The sequence below is a fragment of the Diachasmimorpha longicaudata genome, chromosome 10 (genome assembly GCF_034640455.1).
Source record: "Diachasmimorpha longicaudata isolate KC_UGA_2023 chromosome 10, iyDiaLong2, whole genome shotgun sequence".
Classification (NCBI taxonomy): Eukaryota; Metazoa; Arthropoda; class Insecta; order Hymenoptera; family Braconidae; genus Diachasmimorpha; species Diachasmimorpha longicaudata.
This window is the reverse complement of record NC_087234.1, coordinates 783,366-807,899: the sequence shown is the minus strand read 5'-3', so window position 1 is coordinate 807,899 and position 24,534 is coordinate 783,366. Positions and strand designations below refer to the sequence as shown.

The 24,534-nt window shown below is 37.1% G+C and overlaps 2 protein-coding genes across 4 annotated transcripts in view; one reads left to right on the top strand and one right to left on the bottom strand.

Moving 5' to 3' along the window:
• LOC135166580 (kynurenine 3-monooxygenase) overlaps positions 1–24,534 on the bottom strand; it is a 34,485-nt gene that overhangs the window by 9,482 nt on the left and 469 nt on the right. The window contains exons 3-6 of one of the 2 annotated variants that reach the window (XM_064128939.1): positions 23,412–23,602; positions 23,274–23,322; positions 15,187–15,274; positions 1,274–1,469 (exon numbers count right to left, since the gene is read on the bottom strand). In XM_064128939.1, the coding sequence (XP_063985009.1) occupies positions 1,274–1,469; positions 15,187–15,274; positions 23,274–23,322; positions 23,412–23,602 (524 nt within the window). Of the gene's footprint in view, positions 1–1,273; positions 1,470–15,186; positions 15,275–23,273; positions 23,323–23,411; positions 23,641–24,534 lie in introns of both variants that reach the window. The other variant, XM_064128940.1, reaches the window with a different exon arrangement.
• Positions 4,608–24,156, top strand: LOC135166583 (uncharacterized). 2 transcript variants are annotated; one of them, XM_064128947.1, is made up of 3 exons: positions 4,608–5,385; positions 7,141–7,355; positions 23,880–24,156. In XM_064128947.1, the coding sequence occupies exons 1-2, from the start codon at positions 5,239–5,241 to the stop codon at positions 7,327–7,329; spliced, it is 336 nt and encodes a 111-aa protein (XP_063985017.1). In that variant the 5' UTR covers positions 4,608–5,238; the 3' UTR covers positions 7,330–7,355; positions 23,880–24,156. The 2 variants fall into 2 exon arrangements, with proteins under 2 accessions (XP_063985017.1, XP_063985016.1); XM_064128946.1 differs by lacking the exon at positions 23,880–24,156 and having other exon boundaries at positions 7,141–8,719.

Genomic DNA, 24,534 nt, shown 5'->3' with positions numbered 1-24,534 from the left:
TCAATGCCACGATAAAAATAGCGCTTTTTTCACGATGTGAATGCTGCTACGGAGTACTTCGATCCTGACAAGTTCTATTAGAAGATCATCCAAATTGTACCTGCAAAGGAATTTGGGGTCATAGAAGTGCAAATTCCACCGCAGTTTTGAAAATCCCTGCCCAAATTTTCTTGGCGATGATTATGCTAATTAGACTCTCATAATAATGATAAGCTAAAGCATCACAACATTGGAAATCCAGGCTACATGGATTGATGACTGGCTCCATTTCGTTGAAACATTACATCTCAAACAATATAAGGAATCTCGTGTACGATCAATCGATTGCAAGCGTTGCCATGTATTATATGGAATACAGAAGGATGGCAGCCACTGAAAATCTCCATCATCACATACGTGGAAATTTCGAAGAGATATATGTCAAGTAACGAGGGTAGAAGGGTCTAAAAGCTGTTATAATACGAATTGAATGATATTGTTAGGAGGCGATTATGCTGATCCAGAGCTGTAAGTGACCTTGAATAAAAAAAAGAAGTTTCATTTTCACTGATGACTTATAATTACTTCTCAAATCATCGACCTTTCCATCATTTGTAGTGATTCTCGTTATGGTTAGTGTACATCACTTTGGCCCGGTTAGGATATGCTGCATTGATGATCAAGACTTTTTGAAAATGGTTAGCTCACTATTCTAGTCGGATGGACTTTCAATTTGGAACCGTTCGCCCGTGAGGAAATGAACTACTCCACTGCCCCAGATCGCCGAATAAATGGCCCGGCCCGACGTAGTGCAATAAATTACTAGCCTCTCTAATTAATGACTTAACTCGTTAAATTCACGCCGACGACGGTGGTCAAATTGGTTAAATCGCACGGCCGGACGACGGGACCTGATAGGCGCGGATTTAAGTCCTGCTTAGGATATTGGAATTTTTAATGTTTCGCAAACCGTCGAACGGAAGTCTAGCAGCCAAGAATCATCAAGAAATATTATTTCCCAATGAAGCTTGGTTGATGGACACCGTGCCAGCCAAGATTCTCTTTGATCACCAGGAGAATTGATAGGTGGCGTACAGCTGCTAGTGTAAAAGCAACACGGTTCAAAAGGAAGTCGGCACATGCTACCCCAAAATACAATGTAAAAACCCGAGTAGGGTATATATGGAATAGATGAATAAATAAATAGTTCAATTCTATTTCATAATAGACCAATTTGCGTAAAATATTCTGGGCCCATTAAAGTTAGTGAATAGTCTTTCCCATTTTATTGTACCTTTACGCCTTTGTCAGGACGGTTTTCATCGATCTTCTGCGGCGGTATATTCACCTCCACATAGCCATGTTCGATGTAAGTCTGCGAGAAATCAAATCCCGGTCTCTTCATCATTGTTCTTCTTACGGTGGAATAGGCGCCATCGGCTCCAATAATTAAATCAGCGTTGACTTCGATAATCTCTCGAGAATTCGTACTGAAGAATAATTGCAGTTAGTTATAACACTACAAAATTGATGGAAATATGACGGCGTCATTCGTGATTTAAGCAGAGAAATGATGAAAAATAAAAAAAGAAGTAAATAAAAAATGACCTGGAGAGTTATGACGAAATTAACTGTACGTAATCGTAGAGTGAAATGAGATTGACTGAAACAAGTGGATCATTGCTTGTGTATTTCATTAATTATTCTCTTTTTTAGCTAATAAATTAGCAATATGCTCCCAAATTGATCAATCCGGAGATCACTCTCGAACGATACTCGAACAAGTAAAACTGCCATTATAATATATCTTAACTAGATTTGATCGATTTGGACACAGATATGTTGTTCAATTATGACAAGAGGAGATCGATCATATACACACATTCTCATGTATCCGAGAATGGGGTAACCGCATCACATTCTGGTTCCTAAGCCTAGGATGGGTCATTTTAATATAAAAGACTGAAACTAAAAATTTGACGGTTAAAATACTGGTCTTTCCGATTTCCTTGGTAAAAGCAATTTCGCATGGATGGAACAATTGCGCGGAGAGAAAAATCTGTGAATTTGCATAGGATGACTCCGATAAAAATGACTGCTACCTTCCATTCTCGGCGCCAACTGCAGACCTCGGAAAAAATACTATGCCATCTAGTAAAATTTCCTTTTTGAGACTGCTGCTACGTTTAGCCTGTGTCTAAAAATGCCTTTTCGTTTACTTGTACACGAAAAGTCAAAACTAGTAAACGAAAATTCTTTTCGTTTACTATTAACCGAAAAATGGTACAGTTCACCACTCGTTGAAAGTACCATCGCTAACCAAAAATATAGTTCGGATACACGTGCGACGGGATCTTTTACCTTTTGTATTGAAAACAAGATATGGTATTGATAGGAATTTTTATGTGCAAATAAAAACCATTCCAGTATTCGGACATTTTGCATCTCGATGCTAGTGTGCGGCACAGTAATTTTTCTACAACTTTTCTCTCCGTGTGTCTTTTCGTCTGGCACAGCGTCCAATATTGATAACAACTGCTTCCTTCTTCTGAATGAAAGCTTCTTATTACAACCATCTAAAGGTCATAGAGACGAATGAAAGGGAATGGTTACCAAACGAATTCGATAAAATTATGTCCCGTAAAGAAAGAATTATGCATTACATGGGAGCAATCAGTTGCGTTTACTGGGTAACTTTTCCACTGTTGAGGAATCACACTCATGTATAGGGAATTTCCCGAGGGGCTATTCATTCGAGGACGCACTGCTTGCTGCTTTCCAGATGATTTCAATGATTTCTTGAAATCGTTGATTTCATGTGATTGCTGGGGATTTTTCCCGGTGATTTTGTGATTTCGAATGATTTCTGTGACTTCAAGTGCTTTCATGTGATTTCAATTCGTTAATCCGAATGGGGCAACAAGGTCGGAGAGGGCTGGGAGGGGGGATAAGTTGAATGCAATTAAATCTCGGGATAAAATGCGAGGGAGGGAACAGGACAATCAGGAAAATTGGGTAATTTTTTATTTTCAATTTTATTAGTTCAAATGTCTAGGTGAGGGAGACCAAGGCATGATGGAATACTTGCATATCACAGTCACCCCTATATGTTTCTACCTGCACTAATAGCAGTTGTATCCGAGTCATGCAATGAGAAACACGATGAGAAAGATGGCAATCTTTGTCAATAAATCATTTATTCAACATAGTAAAATAAAATATATCTCTGAGATACTGAACTGAATTGAACTAAATGGAATAAAATCTTCGCGTCTCAGTAAAGGACAAACAATTCAGAATTAAAAATATGTGACAACGTCTGTATATATTTTCTCATCAACTCGGAGACCATCTTTGGAAATGACTGGAGAGGAAATTGTTTGACGGTATCGACTAATATTTATATAGCCATGAGTAGTCATTGCGTTCATTTAAGAAGTGTTTGTTTCCTTTCATCAAGATAAAATATACCAGATACAAAATCCCCCTACTTCCTTAACATGACCCTGTACACGAGCATATCATCCTGAAAACTCTCGAGATTTGATTGTTCTCCGATGCAAATAAACAAAACTCAACACCAATCCTATTAAACATGTTTTATAATTCTATCCTTTGAATAGACACCAATCGCCTATGTTTATTTCATCACATTGTCTAATGAAGGGAGTCCCTTCATTTTCAATGCTTGAAATCTTTCTTTTCTTGTTGAATTCCATTAATTCAGCTGCTTTAACTCTTTCTAATCTATCAATGCTTAACTGAGAACGTCCTTGATTAAAAAGCCAACACAATGAAAATTTACGCATTACAGACGTCGTACCTGATTTATGTGGCACAATAGTAAGGGGGCTCTCAGGAAACAGACTAGTTTTTTTTCCTTATTAACGCTTCTAAATTCTAGGGGTTCTTTAACACTAGAAAGATTTGTCAAGTCTCTCAATAATTCTGTCAATTCTTCTGTTGAGTTAATCTCATCCTTCGTATTCTACACCTACTTAACATTCTCACCCTCAAAATTAACTAAACCATCTAGACCTTTAGCAAAGAATTGGTTATTTTCTATCAATTTCACAGAGATTTTTAAACAATCCGAAACCTTTATCTCCGTGTCGAACTCCTTAACAGCATGGAGCGCATTTGTATGAGTTTATTGACATCTGGGGGTTCAAAATGTTGCACTATGCGCGATTTTGACGCGAATAGTCATGAATAATTAAATTGGTTTTCCGTATCCGAGAAATGCACTTAATTTTTGCCTCGCGCGAGAACGATTGGGGTAAATTCTCTCCTTGGTACTGCTCAACCACCGTTATTTTAACAGATAAGTCGGCGACTGAGACTTGTTGCACGACTCCCCGATCAATGAGATGTTCATTTTCAAAAAACGAATTAATCACATTTTTTCACTTCTTAGTAAGTGTCTGGCATTGAAGATCAATAGTCAATGGCATTTTTATTCTCACTCTCTTCGTCTAAGTCTCTAGAGTCTTTTCTTTCTTATGCCTTGAAAATCCAGGGTTTTCCTGTTACTAACTATACAAGTTTCATTATCACAGTACGCTACCCATCGTTGAATTAAAATTTTTCGGGTTTCTTATGATAATGACCATAAACCAACTGCAAATTCTCCTTGCGATCCACTATGTCCTTCAAACCATTCCTCGTGTGCATTTCCGTCCCATCAATGGCCTCTATTGTGATTCCTCCGAATACAACTGGATGATTCAGGCCATTAAATTTCAAAATGACTTCACATGTGTTGACAAATTAATCCCTGTCTCACTCCTCAAAACCTCCCAGAATTTTTCGCTTTCAAAAAAATCCGTTTCACACATTTTTTCGCACACGTAGACACAACGTATCACATCGAGATACGCGGGAGCGTATCGGCCAAGTATATATTTCCAAACCTCGAACAAACAGGTCGAGTGCTCCCAAGTATCTATACACGACACAACTACCCCTTCCACTACCTCCAAAACTAATTTCCGTAACTGAGTGAAAACGCGGCAATTTGCAGCAAAAATACACTTAGTTACATTACCTAAACCGCATATGCTATATTCGTTTATGTTAAGTTTTTCCGAATTAAACGCCCAATTAAAAAGATCCGCGCATAGCAACGGATTTTTTTACATATTTTCCGCGGTGCGATTATCTCAGAATGAAACTGTCAGATTTTTGTTCAAAAGTTGACAGCATTTGTTTCCTACGGGCGCTGTGTGGTCGGTTCGTAATCAGCGACGGGCGCGAGAAATGAGAGGTTGGCAAAAGTGTCGTGGATGGAAAGTGCGCCGAGAAGACCGAGAAGAGACTAGGGGAATCCCTAGTTCTCTCTTTTCGTGCACCATGGTGAACTTGGAGGACGCCGATCACGAGCTAATGGATTTTGAAGATGAATTGGTAAGTAAAATACTTAATTTTCGATCAGTCCGGGATTAGAAAAATTGTTTCTTGTTTAGTGATAAATGATTCAGTGATAAATGAAAAATGCATAATTTGGCATTTCATGGCGGTTGACACCTAACCCTTTTTCTATTTTTTTCATTTATCCTTGTAAATAAACAGATTTTCACATATAATACCACAAGTGCTTCAAAATTATCGAATATTTCCCGATAGATTCGTTGCAAACAAATGAAGGAGTCAAGTTTTTCAGGCTAAAAAACTTGACGACTTCATTTGTATGCAGGGAACCTAGAGGGAAATATTCTATAATTTTGAAGCTCGAGTGGTATTCAGGGGATTATTTTTCCTATCCAAATTTCGGCCAAGAGAATTGTGCCATGACATGAAAAGAGGTTTATTTGGTTAAGGGGTTATTCTCATGTGAGCACTTCAAAAAATCGATTTTTTTTTTTGATATTTTGACAGTAAAACCTATTGAAAACATGCTGTGAAAAATTCAGACCGAAATTCATAGTATTTGATAAGTTACAGCTCATAGTCGCCGACGTGTCGTAAGCGATTGTCTACCAGGCTTTAAACTTTAAACGCGTTTTTCTCGAATCATCATTTTCTGAAACGGTCAAGATCCTACAAGAAAAAGTATTCAACCGATTGCTTTAAAATTTACATATGTTCTTCTACTCATTTATAGTTATCGTCCCTACCACAATTGTTTATTTTCGACAATATCTTCATATTTTTTTTAAACGATTTGTAACGAAAAAGAAGGAGATTTTCGTGATTTTTTTTTTGAAGTTCGATATTTTTTTTTGTTTTTAATGAAATTGATTATATTTGGTAGGGACGATAGCCATAGATCTACTGAATAATAATCCATTCGATTTTTTTATGTCAGACAACATGAACAGCCGCTATCACCTTGACCAGTGAAATACCTTTTTTTGTTGGGGACTACTTTGACTTAAAAAAAATATATGTTAAAAATGTAAAAAACGGAAAAAAAAATTTTTTCGTATATTTCAAAATACAAATAAAAATATATTGAAAAATCAACATGATTGAAGTTTGTTGTTGCATAAAAAAAAAATTCCGAAAAAGTGGTAAAATATAGGCGTTCACATGAGAATAACCCCTTAAGTGTCGTTTGTTTACCAAAATATTCAAAAAATTATCGCTGATATTCGAGGTAGGCTATACAAAATATCAACAAATGGTGCAATTCTATTGGCTGAAATTTGGGTGGGAAAAATAATCTAAAAAAAAAACCCTCTTTACTGTACTGTAAAATATAAAATGGTTTTTGACAATCGAGATATGCTATACTTTTCTAAAACGAGAGATGTTTCAAAAATAATTAAAAAGAAAATGCCTTATTTTGAAAATGATTAAGAAAAAAAATTTTTCACCCAAAAAAATGCACAAATAGTCTTTGTTATTACATTCTTAGCTCGCAGAAGTTGCTAATACATGAATATATTAATGTGTAGGGTATTAGAAACGTCTATGAGCTAATTCCGTATTGGAAAGGATTAATTGTGCATTTTCTCGGGGCATTTCATGTCATTAAATCATTTCAATAAATTTAGAGAATTCAATATCGAGAATTAAGTATAGAGAAGTGTTTTTAACGTATTTTCCCCTCTCTTTCGGCTCACAGGGGTTATATTTCTAATTTCATTGCTGTCACACGACTAACACACTCTTATTGCCAACTGCTTAGAGTATATTATTAATTATATGTTTTTTTAGCTGCCTTTGGCCCAAAACCGCGCCGCTGGGCTTTCGCCGCCACTGACACCCGCAGCAGCAGCAGCGGCAAAAACAAGACCACCACCACCACCACCACTGCCACCAGGACGGAGATCAGCAGCAGCACCACAGCAGCAACGCGGTCTGTCAGGGGGAAGCGGAAATTGTCTTCAGGACGATCCTGTTTAATTTTAGTCTAGAGAGAGTTAGACCAGGTAACATGTGGACTCTTACTAAAAGAAGTGTAAAATCTCTTGCCCATTTTGAAAAAATGCTTGAAATCCCCCCAAAAACAAAAAATGTTTTTGTAAAAAAATGCGCCAAGCATATATTTCGATGTTGTTCATTTGAAAAACAATTACTTAAAAATTGAAGCCACAATTATGGAAATTTGAAAAAAATACACAAATAAAAAAAGATGCCAAGCTCGTTGATTGAATTTACCAGTGGAGAAAGCTGGTGATGATAGGAGTCCATAAATCGTTTCGAGTTCTCTATGACTATCTTGACTAACACAAGTCCCACAATGTCCTACAAAGGACATCGCAGTCAAATCAAATACTCGACTCAAATCGAAAGGGGTAAAAAGTCCATTGTGAATCAAAAATTTATTCAGCAATATGGTCAGGATCAACGTACGTGGCGCGGTTTTTTCGAAACTCACCACTTTCTCTTTAGAACTAGCGACAACAGAGTACTTGCCTCTATTACACGAACTGTCCTTCAGTCTGGAAATTCTAGGAGAATGAACAAAGCGAAAAATTGAACCGAAAGTTCCATCTGCTTATCGTGAAAATGTCTATGAGTTTGATAATCTTGACGAGCAGACCATGTGATGTCCTGCGGCCAGAATTACATAGATGGCACTATTAATTCACCATTTTATCCGCGAAATTTGGAAATGTATTCCGATAAAATAGAAAGTTAGGAGAGGGTCGAGCTATGGAAGAATAAACAAGGGATGGAAAATAATTCTGTCAAAAGTGGAAAACCATCGGAAGTCATAAATCTCAGGAGTTGAGTCTGCCTGTTGGATTTATGATTCTCCAAAATTTATCATAAAAACACTTTCCTCGAAAGTCAAAATAATAGATGAAAATGCATTCGACGGTCACGGTCGGGAAATTGGAAACCCTCTGTTACGAAATATTTAGAAAGGTTTCGCGCTACATGTGCCCCATACATGTTGTTCCCCTTGTTCATTGTTTTGCTGGCTCAAAGGGACCTGAGTTTCTCGCAACGTAAACATGACGTTGCATGGTCCCCTTGTTCAAGATCCATCCCTCTTTTCTTTTCCCCCCTCCCATTTTCTTCTAGGAGCTATCTTCCTATGTTTTACGCACAAAGATTGCGCGCGCAACTAATAAACGGGTGGGGGTGTAGGACCCAACCCTTAGATTTAATTATTCTTTTTAAGTTAGTCCTAGTGTGGCATTCTTTCCCACAACTTTGAGCTTCTCTCTTCGCCTTATTTAGTTTTACGGATTTTTATGTTTAAAGTCTTCTTGAAGTTTCAACAGAAGTTTAAATAAAATAAAGTGTGCTCTCCTAAGAGCTTGTTTTACCAATTTATTTATAATTAAAACCTAAACCCTGGCATCCGGAGAGTGAACGAGTCAACTTCGACGGAGTCCTCTTTAAAGGTTTAGCGGCTGACGAATCTACGATTTTCAAAACTTTGGCGCTCAACCTGGTGAGAGGCGCCACTATCTTCCTGGTAACTCAGGTAGGACATAACAATTGGAGACAGCGGTGGGATAGCCGCATTCATCGAAATTGAATTCAAATTCTAAATTCAACCGAATTACTCTGACGACATCGAGTTCCGGCGGAAATCGCTAAGGAGGTGATCGCAGCCAGCCAGTCCGACAGGAAGAAAATCAGTGTCAAGTTATAGTGAACAAATTTGTAGGCAATTAGTGAACTTTAAGGTGATAAATAAGTAATCTAGTGGCCTAATTGGATTAGCTGTAATGCAGAAAATTGTAAGTCTAGAAATAAGCATTATTTCGTGGATGCACGTCTCAGGGTATCGTTCAGGTTTTTGCGGTTTTCCTGAATAGTAAAGGGATACTCTGATTATAGGCGGCACCTTGTCCATACCCAGGTAGAGCACAAAAGATAATTTTAATTTATAGTAGTTTCGTGAAGAGAGAAGCCAATAGAGTCCTAGGAATTTATAAAAAATCCTCAAAATGCCACCCGTAAGAGTTAGACGAGGTAGATCTAAAGGGAATTCTGCACGAACCAATAATTCATGCAATGATTCGCTCAGTGATTTAGTGGATGTTACCACAGGGAGCACTTTAAGCGATTTGTCAAATTTACCATCCGGGAGTCGAAAGAATTTAAATAGTCAGAATCTTCAGCCCTCTGCACCCACTATGTCCATCAAAGATATTTCTAGTTTGATTCCAACTTTCAACGGAGAAAATATGTCGGTAAATAAATTCATTAGTTTGTGCAAAGAAGCATTGGCGCTTGCATCCCCCTCACATCACATTTTTTTCACTCAATTAATCAAGTCGAGAATCGCAGGGACGGCCAGTAATATCGATGAAGACCCAGCAACTCTTGAGAGCATCTTTTCTAATTTAAAACAAACATTTGCATCTTGTCAGACTCTCTTCCAATGGCAAGGATCACTTGCTAATATTCATCAAGAACCAAATGAAAAGATCGTTGATCTTGCCGCAAGGATCAAGACCGTAGTCCAGGGAATTACAGAGTTAGTTCGCGAAAAATATCCCAGTGATATCTTAGTTGGAGTTTTGGCAGCTACCCATGAGGGGGCTCGTGATAGCTTCATTCGCGGTTTAAGGGGTGAACTTAGCTCGAGCATTTTGATCAAAGAACCCGCTAATCTGGCAGCAGCTATCGAAATCGCAATTAAGAAGCAGAGAGAAATTGAACAGCGTAGAGATATTTTTAAACACGAGGAAAATAAATCTTCCTACGCTTTACAATCAAATCAAAGGAGTCATTTTAAAAATCAGGGACCGTATAATTTTCAAAATCGATCACACAAACTCCTTTCTTCTCACGTTAATACAATTCAGACAAATCAGAAATTCAGTCAAAACCGAATCTGTTTCGCGTGCGGAAAAATAGGGCACATGAAGCAGGATTGTAGGAGTAATTATAGACCAGGATACTGCGTTAACTGCAAAGTTATGGGCCATACAACACATAAGTGTCAAAGCTTCCCGAACAAATCGCCAATCTTGCGAGGTCAAAATTCTCAGGTTAGCAATCAGGCATCGACTCAACAGGCAGCAATAAATGTCAATCATGCAGATGAGTTAGCATCCCCTCGTGTGACAATTACTAGTGAGGAATTGAGCGGCATGAGAAACTGACTTCTTGTCGACTCTGGGGCAGATATAAACCTGTTGAAGGAAAATTTATTGAAACCAAACGTTTTAATCAATAGGAATAAAAGATTTCTCTTGACGGGTATAACCTCAGGGTCCGATGAAACAATTGGGGAGGTTCAAATCACGTTCAATTCCATTCCTTGTAAGTTCCAAGTTATTCGTGCAGATTTTCCAATTAAGTACGATGGTATCTTGGGCGCGCAATTTCTGAGAGATGAAAAAGCAACCTTATGTTTCGCAAGCAGTTGTGTGAGAGTTAGTAACAAAGGAATTACAATTCCTTTAGTACAAACAAGAGTGACAATTCCAGCTCGTTGCAAAAAGAAAGTTGGGATCAAATTATTGAATACAGATTTGAAAGAAGGGTACTTACCCAGGCTAAATTTAAGCCCAAATTTATACGCGGGTGAATCACTCGTTACGAATAATAATGGAATAGCATGGATTTTTGTCATAAATTGCAGCGAGGAGGAACGGGAGCTCAATATTCCAGCCCAATGTATCGAAGAGGTTGAAAAATATTCTGGGAAACCAATGAAAACTTGTCTTGCGTTTGAGAGTGAGTCTATAGAAGAGAGAATGAAGAGACTCAAAAGTAGCCTTCATTTAGAAAATTTTAGCGTAGAAGAAGAAGAGAGCATACTTAGAATATTCGAAAAATTCGCTTATCAAGTCCAACTACCGGGGGACCGTTTACAGGGTACTAATGTCATGACCCATAAAATTCCCACGACAGATGAAAATCCAATCTCCCCCAAACAATATAGATTCCCTCAAATCCACAAGGAAGAAATTCAAAAACAAATAAAAGAATTACTCGCGTCGGATATAATCGAGCCCTCATCGTCCCCCTATAATTCACCAATCTGGATTGTACCTCAAAAACCAGATTCGGCAGGTAACAAACGATGGCGTATGGTAATAGATTTCCTGAATTTGAACGAGAAAACAATTTCAGACGCGCATCCTCTTTCTAATATTACTGATATTTTGGATCAGTTGGGAGGTGCTAAATATTTCTCCGTCCTCGATTTAACTTCCGGGTTTCACCAGATCCCAATGGATGAACAAGATAAAACCAAAACAGCCTTTTCTACCCCCCATGGCCATTATCACTATACAAGAATGCCTTTTGGTCTGAAGAACACACCTGCAACGTTCCAACGCCTGATGGACCAGGTACTTACTGGACTCCAAGGCGTAGACCTATTTGTATACCTTGATGATATTGTTATTTACGCAGCATCCCTCGAAGATCATGAAAGAAAACTCATGAAACTTTTGGGGAGGCTGCGTACGAGTAGATTGACCTTGCAAATTGATAAGTGTCGCTGCTTGCAAACAAGCGTAACTTATCTAGGTCACATAGTGAGCGATAAGGGAGTCACACCAGATTTAACGAAGGTGCAAGCGGTACAACAATTTCCTATTCCCAAGACAGCAAAAAATATCAGAGAGTTCCTAGGACTTATCGGTTATTACCGACGGTTTATTCCCAATTTAGCAAAAATTTCTCGTCCATTGACACAATTATTAAAGAAAAATCAAACTTTTATTTGGGGGGTCCACTGCCAAAACGCGTTCGAACATTTAAGAGGACTTTTATGTAAAGAGCCTATTCTCCAATTCCCTGATTTTAAGAAAACCTTTATTGTCACAAGAGATGCCTCTTTTTATGCCCTCGGTGCTGTCCTCAGTCAGGGGGAAATTGGTAAAGATTTACCCGTGTCATACGCTTCGACATTGCTGAGAGGAGCCGAACTTAATTATTCCGTTATAGAAAAAGAGTTGTACGCGATAGTATTCGCTGTCAAGCATTATCGCCCTTATTTATATGGTACGAAATTCCAATTAGTAACGGATCACAGACCTTTGGTATGGGCACATAAAATTAAAGATCCTGCTTCACGATTGCTTCGTTGGGTTTTGTTACTGAGAGAATATCAATACGAAGTGGTATATAAACCAGGGAGACTGAACTCGAATGCTGATGCACTCTCACGAAAACCTGTAGAGTTATCCAATTTATCTATTGCACATATTAAATTCACCAAAAGTTTATCTGTAGTTGAAGAAGAGTTAGACTTCCTGAAGATGCTCTCAATAGAGAAAAACACAGTGAGGAAATTCCTCACTTCTAGTGGAACAACAAAATCAGTCAATTTCATTGAACGAAATGACATAGTCAATAGAATTAGAATGCACACTGGATTCATTCTACCTAGTAATAATCAAAAGGGAAAAGCTGGTATTATGGGCCGGGAGAGCCTTGGGGAACGGCAGAAATCATCCGAGAGGACTCTGCTGACCTCAGGGGCTTCTGTTTCATTTTGGTTTTCCTCTGTTCTCAGAGAACCGATGGTTCATAGTTATTTTCCGGGCCCGGAGGCATGGAGCAGAGACGAAGTGCCGAGTAATGCAAATAGTTTAGAAAAGACGTGCATGTATGATCCTCGAGAGTTACAGACAATAATAGAAAAACAGCATGCAGTACTAACACTTGAGTCATCTAAAGGAAGTCAGTTAAGAGGTGAATTAACTAGTTACGAAAATACGCCCAATGAAAGCAATCGTGTTTGCGAACAATGCCCAATTTTTCATATGGAAAGTACTACTCAAGTCTTCCATTCAAACTCAGACGAAGAGCCCTCCATCTCAGAAATTCCTGAAGACGATTTCCCAGAAGAACTTAGTGATCATGACGACCAAGTCACTTCCTCAGATGAAGAGGATACAAATGCCCCTCGAGTAGATAGGATTATTAAACACGGAAAAAGAATATTCAAACGGGTTGCCTTGAATGTGTTTAGCGAAACCAGAGATGGAATTTTCATGCAAAAAGACAATGTGGCAACGTTCATTTCTGCCGATTTGAAAATGAGAACCCTAATTTTCCAAGAACTCCTTGTTAGAAAGTACATTAACGAGGAAGAATTTCCAAAAGATAACCTGGAGATAGGTGACGTAGTTGTTTTTAAACAAAAGGATATTCACATCTTCCTCGTCGTTATCAAGAATAGAGGTGAAGATAAAACACTTTTGAATAATACTAGCCTCGGAATTACAAGGCTCAAAGAGAGTATGGATTATTTTGAGGTGAAAACAGTTAGAATAGCGCGAACCGGAAGTGGGCTTGGTAAGCTACCTTGGGGTAATATTAAGATGTATTTGGAGGGAACCTTTCCTCAAGGTAACCATGTGACCATCTGCTTAAATCAAATCGAAATACCTAGTGTTGATAAAAGACAAGATATAATTAAAGAGATGCATGAGTCTGCAGTTGGTGGGCATAAAGTTGTGGTGAAGACTTACGATAGAATTCGACGATTATATTTTTGGGAAAATATGAAACCACAGGTTCAAAATTTTATCAAACATTGTGTGACTTGTCAAAGAAATAAATTAGTAAGAGTCAAGACAAGACAGCCTATAATAGTAACCGACACTTCACAAACGGCGTTTGAAAAAATACCACTTGATATTGTTGGACCATTACCTATCACTAGTACAAGGAATAGATATGTTCTGACAATTCAAGATAACCTGACTAGATACTCTTTGGCAGTCCCTTTAGCTGAAACAAAAGCCACGGATATCGCTAAAGCCTTCGCGGAAAATTTTATCTGTGTTTTCGGGTGCCCGGAGGCAATATTAACTGATCAAGGCTCAAATTTTGTCGGCGAAGTTATGAGACATTTAACTAAATTATTTAAAATTCGACAATTGAAAACCACGGCATTTCACCCTCAGACTAATGGATCTCTCGAAAGAAGCCATCTAGTTTTAGTTGAATATTTGAAAAATTATATTGACACTAATAGAAATTGGGATACCTGGCTAAAATATGCCATGTTCTCATACAATACTTCAGTTCATGAATCAACAGGTGTTACACCCCATGAACTGATTTTCGGTAGATTGGCTCGCTTTTCCTCTAATTTTGTGAAAGAAAGTAGTGTACCGGGATATACGGATTACTTAGGTGATTTAGTGGATAAATTAAGAGACACACAATCACGCGCGGCTGATGACGTTGACTTGGCCAAGTTTAAATCTAAACTATATTATGACAGAACAGTCAATGAGCGACATTTCCAGCCGGGTGATTGTGTGTTCCTCATCAATGATGCCAAGGCTAATAAATTAGATCCTAATTATCTAGGTCCTTATGAAATACAAAAAACTACTAATAAGGAAAATGCTGTAATCAAATTGACGGATCATCGCACCAAAACTGTACACTTCAATAAGCTGAAACCAGCGTTTCTAACAAAAGGACGTTTTAATACCTAAAGACTTAAGATGTGCGCAGTAAAAGTCTATTAAAGGAAAAGAATATGGACTTAAACTACTGTTAATTATGTAAACCAGAGATGAGAACTCTTAAAAATTAAACTCTTGTTGAGTTTAATTTTTATTATATGCGGGAAGGTGTGATGTCTTGTCATGAGATTTTATCCGATTTTAGCCCGAAGGGAAACAGTGATTTCATGAATGAATGGCCCCTCGAAATATTATGGATAGAATCGAGTAAAATTCATTATTCACTCTGGGGTTTTGATTCTATTCAGTGATTCACGATTACTTGAATTGTTTGGTCATGTTTCTCCAACTTTTTTTCTTTACGTGTCTGTATTATTTTCAATCATATGGAAAATAATAGTCTTACTCAACGAATTTCAGCTTCCCTAGATCCAAATCAGCATCGACCAGCTTCTTATTGAAAATCAGTGTCACCGCTGGATATTGATCTGCAGCTGCGGTATAGAATATCCACAAAACCAATGGTCAATCAGGTATTAGGTCCAGCCATTGGAAATATAAGAAACTCATTTACCATGACATGAATGTTTGTAACAAGAGATTTTCTTTCAACTCCCTTTGATACAAATACATTAATGATATCCAAGTATCGTTTACAGGTTTGTACGAACACCATTGTAGACTTAGCGATGTACAGGCGATGATGAAATGGAGAAGGTGAAACGAATGGGAATCTACAGCATTTTTGCTGAAAACCAATCGCTAGACGACAGAAATTGTCCCCTTTCAAATAAACTTTTGTAGCATATTTGACACTTCCTATGGTCTAATAATTTTTCTTATCACCATTCAAGTGTTTTACACATGGGGCATATATTCAAGCATTTTCCATGCCACTGTTAATAATAAATAGAAAATAATTGATTTGGAAGAAAACGTGGCAGCGTCGGGCGGTGCCATATTTGTTTTTACAAAGTTCACCAGCTTGTCATATTTCACTTAACGTCCTCGGTGTATGTTATAGGAAGTAATAAATGATGCATATATGTGAGTGAATGTTGAACTCAGTACACGCAAAATTTGGGAAATTTCCAAAGGTGCAGTCTTTATGTGTGATTGATTGCATTTAATCTCACCCCAAAATCTCTGGGATAATTATGTTTTTTGGAAGGGAAAGAGCGTTACCCCAAAAAGATATTCACCTCTTTTGATTTGTTAACAAACTGCTGTGAAGAGACATGAATATAAATTGATTTAAAAATATTCTGTGCGATTAAATAAAACCGTATTACCATAACCATATTTAATTAGTCGTTGTGCATCGATTATGAACACCTTATCAGTTTTCTTAATGGTTATTTGCGAATGTATCCATCAATATTTATTTGTCAAATTATTTTTACATATTAAAATCCACGACATTGCTTAGAAAATTTTAAAATATACCGCGTTTATCCTTACCCCAGAGTCAAGTGCAATGTTGTCGTCACTTTACGCTGCACGCGCAGAAAATTCATTTTGTTGTGGTTTTTTGTTAACTACAACTGCAAAACATTCTGAATAAATGTTATGCCTTTCGCAGATGGTGTATTTATTAATTTCTCATAGATGAATGAAGTTTCATGATATTGATTACACTTTTACGTTCAGCCTGCGCATTTCCCCAATTTTCCCGAAGGAATGCGGATTGAAACGGCTGTTTCCAAAAATTTAATGGCTCTAGGGTATTGGAAAAATGTCCAAAAAACATTTTTGTAATTTGGCTGTGATTTTACATCTCGCCTGAACATCGCTAACCACTTTCAATCATCAAATTTGTTAATTAAATCGAGAATTTTTTTTATCATGAATTATACAAAGTGAAATTACGAAAAGAACAAAGGAAAGATAGAGAAAGAGAAATAGAGGAAAGCGTAGGCGCCCGGCTATGCGGTGTCCGCCAGAAATATAGTTAAAATAGACGTAAGATAGTTTACATCGTATTTTAGTTATCAGCATCCAATTACAAATACTATAGATATGAATCCGTCAGAGTTCAGTGATGCTAATTAACTTGGAATCTGCATAATAATAAATTTATCAAATGTGAATTTCAAAAAGTGTTGGTCACTCCACCTTATTGTTCTCCTTTCTCCCTCGCTATTTTTCTCTCATACGAAATGATATAAATTTCTTGGAATACCACTAAGAAGTTTCACTTCGTCCACGTGTAGGGACTCCACGCGCCCATTTTTTTTAGATCATTCCCTTAGCACCTTCTAAATCGCACGAATAAGCAAATCAAATAATTGAATAGGAACAAAATCGAATGGATAGTTTGTGAGATATTCCATTTTTTTAATTTGTTCTAGATCCTTCCCCGAATATCTTTTAAATCGCTGCTGGAATTTCAATTATTATTCTTTTAAAAACTCATCTTGGTTTCTCCTATCGAGAACGATTACTTGACAAATTACTAGAAAAAAGGCATGAATCAGAAGGTTAGACCCCGTATTTCATGTCCTAAAAAAGAAGGCACGAGGTTGCAGCTATTAATTTATGTTTTTTGAAATGGTAATTTACTTTTTTTTAAATCGTATCCTGTATACCCTGGTTATTTCCTTTTTTTTTCCATTTACGAAATACCCCCAATTTTCCAATTATATCCAAAATTCTCTAGAGCCTCAAATCCTGTCCGCACTTTCCTTCCTAAACTAATAAAAAAATTAGTCTTTGATTGCCGCCAATACCCAGACGGATACTAATGTTTGGTGCCTGGATAGAATCCCACTCCTCAATTTCCCTCCATTCCGCCTTTTTTCCAAGATTCATGTCCTGCAAGGAAATCCTCCCTCTTTTGTTTTCAAGCGTTGAAGCCATGAGGTTTATTTTGATGAATATCATTACAGTATTCATATCACAGAAGTATTTATATATACGATTTATTATATTTAAAGGTTAAGCCTGATCACGTATGGATCAATAATTTAATTAGGTAATTTTTATATAAAAATACTGCCCGGGAGTATATGGTAGGAAGTGTACTTTCAGTTAAGAGAATGTCTAATGGAGGGGATCTTCTACAGCCCATGGCTAAGCGTATGCCAATATACTGAAGTTTTTCGGGTTTATCTAAATGAGTTTTTCTCTGTGAGCTATAAACAAAAGCATCATCTCCTATTATCGTTCAGATAAATGAATTATATAGAATGTCGAGCATTTGAGTATAAACTTGATTAAATCCAACAATTTTAATGGAATTCATAAACCCCTTTTCAAGGTGAGCTCCGAAATTAATTTCTCATGAATAATAGTACCAAGAAATCTAGCTTGCGCTCTAGACTTGATAGTGCAAGTAAAGACGTTGATGGTCGTGTCTCTTGATGAGGTACGGCTTTTGTTGAGTTGTAAGAATTCTGGCTTATGAGGGGCGAGGGATAAGCCACGATTTTGTAGTTTTTTATGAATTGTTTGAACCGATTCCTCTACTTTTTCTGTTAGTCTGGGTATTGATTTAGTGCTGTATTACAGTGCAAAATCATCTGCGAGGAGTGACACCTGGACGTCCTGGTGGATTCCTGCGTTTACTTGGGGCACATATACATAGAGTGTATAGCAATGAAGATAAGACCATTTGGATTGCTTGTGGGACACCTTTATAAACTTTTCTAGGAACCGACTTATACAGGGTGTCCCAGAATTGAACATCCAGACTTTAAACTTAAGTTGGGGGTGAAATTCTGGATCGAAAAGTCCTGAGCGACTTTTTGATCAGACGCACCCTCTTCAACTTATTCAGGGTTGAAGTTGGACGAATCAGGGGCGTGGGATAACCGCTCGCACGACGGTGAGGAAAACATGCGAGTGTGGTGGAGTCCCCACCATACGGTACAACTCCCCTGCGGCGGCAGAAAGAGCTGACTGGCGGCGGTTGGTAAGAGGAAGGGGAGGGAAATTAAAAAAATGAACCCCCGCCCGCTACATAACAATTATTTACTCCTCCCCTAATTAATGCCAAGGGATGAAACCAAGGGCATTCGATGGAGGAATAAATTCCCCATAGATTGAGGCCCATTACACCTCTTAATCTAATCGAAAAAGAGAAAAAAACTGCGCTGAAAATTACAGCGCTGGAAAAAAAAACCCGGCGATTTAATTTTTTAAAGCCCCATTGGCCCTGTATGAGATTTTCATTTTTTCTTTCAGCGAAGGAGAAAAAAAAAAGATCAATCGCTCATGATTTTTTTTTTTGGGTGTTCATTTTTTTCATTTCCCTCCCCTTCCTCTTACCCGCCGCCGCCAGTCGTCTCTTTCTGCCGCCGCAGGGGAGTAGTACCGTATGGTGGGGACACCACCACACTCGAACGTTTTCCTCACCGTCGTGCGACCGGGTATTCCCCGCCCCTGATTCGTCCAACTTCAACCCTGAATAAGTTGAAGAGGGTGCGTCTGATCAAAAAGTCGCTCAGGACTTTTCGATCCAGAATTTCACCCCCAACTTAAGTTTAAAGTGTGGACGTTCAATTTTGGGGCACCCGGTTATTTCTCTTTCGTATATTAGGAAGTGGATAAATTTAACCATATACTTTGAGCATCATACACTTTCTATTTTATCTATTAAGATGGAAATGTCTACGTTGTCAAACGCTGAGTTTACATCTAAGAATATAGTTAGAGTTTCTTGGTTCTTGTTCAAGTTATGATCAGCATACACCAAGATATTGCTAAGGTTATCAAAGCAAGATGGCACTGGCTCAATTGACATCGATATAATATTGCCATCGTCAGGGTTAAGATCTTCTTCATGTTCGTCTCTCTGTTTATCGTCCGGAATATTAGGACATTCTCTACTTCGATGTCCTAGTTCATGACAGGTGAAACATTTGCTGGCGTCAGTGGAGGGCCATATTCAATATGCTGAGTCATCGTGATATATTTTTAATTGAAGTGGAAGTTTTTTCATCTCGTCAGCCCGAATATAAACTTGTCTTCGATTGCTGTTGAAATGAGTTAATTCAGGATCGATAATCGCAGCTCTAATTGGTGTAATCGATGATTTACCGGTAATCCCTAATTTTTTAAAGTTTTCCTCTAGAATTATGTTCGGAGTCCAGGCGTAAACATTCGACAAGATTAGTTTTTTTTATTATTTGTAGTGTTGGCTCGTACCGGAATTTCATGACCATTAATTGTAACTTTGAGCTCACCTCCCGCTAGTTTCTTGACTAATTTGTCATTGTCGCGGGCAATCAATATTCTCTAATTCGATATTGTTGAGAAGTGTAAAATCTTACTATCCTTCCAAATCTTGCTAAGAGCTATTGGGGTAATCATTATGTTTGAGGCCAGTAATTGTATCTATGACTCGATTCTTATATGACTTGGGAATAACTCACTCCGAGAGTGAAATTGTCGTTAGGATGATTTATGTTGGGTTTTAGTCCGAGATTCTTCTGTAGGAAGGACATCCTCCAAACTTGTCTTATCCACTTCTCTATCAAATCTTACCCCTTTCCCGAGAGGGAAGAGTTATTAGACTATGTCACATATATTACAATAAATTAATTATATCTTAATGTTCACAGTCATGGTATCTTCCGGAATTCTCTCTTAAATGAGGTTCAAATTACCCGCCGAACCTTCAACACCTTCCAAGTTCCGGAGTCTCAGGGTAACAATACAATTCTCTGTCAACAATATCTCGTTTTCTCAGTTGTCGTTGTGTTCAATTAAGCCGTCATTTCTTCGGAATACGGCGTGTCATTAACGGGATAGGAACTGGTAATTTATGAGTTGGAACTAAGAATGATTACGATGCCGCTATGATTCGACGCGTCGTTGGAACGTTATGGTTTCGTTTTTTGAATCATTTACTATTTAAAGATTGTTAATTAGCTTATAGAAATGCTAATTTACGTATTCAAAGTCCTAATTTACGTTTCTTGAGACGCAATTTACGTTTTCAAAAGCGTACTCTACGTGTTCCACAGTCTCGTAAACTACGTTTTTAATCTCGTATTGTATGATTAATTTTTTCTGTGTGCATGATGAAATATGACTGCAAGAAATCCACTTGTACAGCTACTTTACTTATTAACAAAGCACTGCAAGCCGGTGCTGGTTAGAGGCAAGACATTTCGTTATTTATTTTGGCGGTTTTTCGCCAAAATATTAATTAGTATAAAAATATTAATTAGTATTAATCAGATGATTCCGTCTGAGAATAAAATTATAAGTATAATTCTTCCCGCGGTCAGCAAGAAAGGGTCAGTAATTTAAACATAACCCATAAAATCGGCAAAAAGGCGACTAAGTGATCAGAAACTACCGCATTTACCTTTTGGATTTTTGTAATCGTGTGGTGATTTTTCGAAAAATTGTTAGAAACGGCCAAAAACCGTGCCACAAAGTCTTGTTACGATAGCCATTTACCAGTTATTCTTGTCTCATCGTTAAAAATAGTAAAAATACTGGCCTAGTATTGAATATATAAGTATAATTTGACAAATCGGACTACTATCCGTTTCTTGAAACGTTCGCCCCGACTTTTAGCCGTGTTAAAATATCCAAAAGTAAATTTATAGTAAGCAATAGAAAAAGGAAAATATCTCCGAGCTTTTCAATGATCTACATTGAACATTAAAAAAAAACAAAGACATCGGATTGGTAGTTTTTGCCATAATGAAGAACAATGTTTTACATATTATGTGGAATATCTCACAAACTATAGATCCGATTTCATTCGTCATAAAGTGAATTTAGTGATAAAATTTCACTAATGGAATCATTAATTGACATCCAAAATTGAATCGGTTTTATGTTAAAACATCCCTTGTGATAATATCAATCGAATCAAATTATAATATCGCCGATTTTCTGTCGATGGTTGGCTAATGATAGAGATTTTTCACGTCGACGAGAAAGATATCGTGGGTGCGATAGCAGTCTGAAAAATTACGATAGAAAATTGAAATGCTGTGTGATAGTAGATCCTATAGTATCATGGTCTGGGATTGTAGATGGGTAGAATCCGACGATGAGGTGAGAAAGTGTCCAGACGCTCTTTGACGCTCTTTTCACACGTAACTACCAGTGTTTAGCGGATTAACGCGCACCAAATTCTCTCTTAAATGAACAGATATTATGAAAAATCGCACCAAGTACGGCTGGTCGTATTTTTTTGACGTTTCTATTTAATCAAGACACTCTACAAACTTGGCACAGTTTCCTGTTTTAGATATTGTTAACAATTTTCAGCATTGACTGAGTCTGCGGAGTTTCATATCCACCCAACAAACACTGTATGTTTTCGATGCCAATATATCAAAATAGTTCCTTGGTGTTCTTTTATGAAAATTAATTTCTGTTTTTCTACAGTCATGTAGTATTTCACGAAATATCACAGACGGAGCGTTATTTTATTTTATGTTTTTATGTTATGACACATTTGTTAGAATGAAATGGCAGGGATGGAGAGGTGCGGATGCCTCGGTAATATACATTAACCGTTTGAGTGCTATTGATTTTTACTCATATCTACTTAAAAGTGCCAAAGAAATCTTTTGTTTTTCATGTCATTTACTCTTGTCTCGAAAAAAAACTGTATCTCTTCGAAAAATTATCCAATTTTAATAATTTTTTCGGTGTGATGGCGCTCGTCGGCACTAAAACGGTTAATAGATTTATCATTGCCGAAATAAAAATGACTCCCACCCGGACGCCTCTTATCAATGATATTTGTAGAAGTAAAAAGAATCAAAATACTAACAATAAAGAATTTAACGGCGGTTTTTCCCGAGTAAGGTTTTATGTTGCTTGTTTTTAATTGAAGAAGGTGTTTAGTCAGATCAATATTGAGGTTGAAGTTGAAAAATGTAAACGTTTTTCCCATGTGTGCCACAATCATACATACTATATTGACAATTAATTTGAAAAATAGATACTCCAGACCGGAACTGTTTACATGGGTTTTATATACTTCTTCACTATTATGACAAAAACGAGACTTTTGCGTTTTTCTTAAATTACAATGCTCTAAATCACAGCACACAAAGAAAAAATACCTATATCAGTTTATGAGTGAAATAGCAGCTTTAAGCATTGGAATTTTTTTACAGTCTCGTAGAGGTCGATAAAAGCCTGGTAAAATTCCCGGAAACAGTGTCAACTGAAGCTTGAATACAAGTTGTAATTTGTAACTCAAAAAGTAAAAATGTATTTCACAGCAGAAAAAGTAGTGAAGAAAACCATAAAAACTCTAGAAATGCAACGGAACAATAGTTTTTTTATGCATAAACTATCGCAAAAATGTGTCAGGTTTCGCAAGAGAGAGAGAGAGAGAGGGAGTGAACGCGTTGAATCACCAGGGGAGGTAAATACGTTTGACTGAGGATGTTTCAGCTTCAACGCTATATGAGTGAAACCAGATATGGTTTTTGTATGGGTTGTGAGCCAGGTGTAAGATGATATATTATTACAATAATTGCGTGAATAAAATATAAAGAAAAAACTCACCGTCTAGTAGAACTTGATTCAAATATTTTCGACTTACTGAGTAAATACACTATAAAAATATAAAATAATAATTTAATTTTTCTTCCCACGTTCATGCAATTAATTAACAAGTATTTATCAGTGCTTTTATGGACTTACATTCTTCTTCACACTGTCATAGATCATTTCTCGTAAACGTCCATCTTTGCCATGCAACATTCGCCCCTTCATGGCAATCCCATGATGATTAACTATTTTATCCTCGAGACCAATCAGTTTGAGAGCCTCTCTTCCCCGAACAGATAAAGCAAGGTCGATGGATTGACCACAAGACTCTTCCACTCGAATATCTTTGTCGTAGAGAAATCGATATGATAGAATGTTTTTTCTTGAAGTATCAAATATTTGAAAAGAAATGAATTAATTTTTGCATTTTAGTTAAATTAATGGGCAAATGAGAAGTGATTGTATATTTTCTTATGCATTTAATGAATTTGATAATTATTTCGATCAGACAAATGGAGTCCATATCAAATGGGTTCATGCTCGAGGATGGCCATCAATCACGTTTTTTCATATGAATAGGATTTTTCGAATTGTTTCTCTCCATTTTTCGTTTATGTGCAGCCACAAAGGCAGATTTCTCATCAGTCAAGCCACAGCGAAATGTCACTTTGCACCCGTCAAGATGGAAAAGGAGTTCCGTTTTACATTGAGTGGAATTTGAATCTACCCGTCAAAATCTCTTTGTATAATACAAAAACTTATGTGAAAATTTTGGAAACACTGTTTGAGGTTTAGGGGATGCTGTCAAAAAAGTAATACAGTAATTGGTAAGATAAAACTGTAAATTTTGAATTAGTTGAACCGTTAAAGTTGTCTGAGAAAATCTTCGAGTATCTAACAAATCGTCAATCTTTCCGATTACGTTAGGCATAATCCTAATAATACACAATTTGCTGTGTTTAAATAATTTTTCGTAGGGTTATGAAAAATGTTAGCCCTATTTTATAATTTAAAACTGGAAAATTTTTAAGTAGTTGTAATTTCTCGATATGACGAAAGTCGCACAATGGGATTCAACACAAAACATTATCTAAAATTTTCTCATAGATTGTTGAATATTTGAAATTTTTATGTCCTAGAAATAAAAAATGGCTAAATAAAGCAGAGTTATTGAAAAAACACCATAATAATTTCATCTCAAAAGAGGGTGTGGAAATATTAGATTACACAACAAATGTCACAAATTTCTAGCGATTCTGAGGGTTGGAGAACAAAC

What these genes read in the sequence shown, in the direction of transcription:
- LOC135166583 (XM_064128947.1), top strand. Translation starts at nt 5,239, where the DNA reads ATGAGAGGTTGGCAAAAGTGTCGTGGATGGAAAGTGCGCCGAGAAGAC. An exon ending in TGGATTTTGAAGATGAATTG is followed by an intron (nt 5,386 to 7,140) that starts GTAAGTAAAATA and finishes ATGTTTTTTTAG; the next exon opens with CTGCCTTTGGCCCAAAACCG.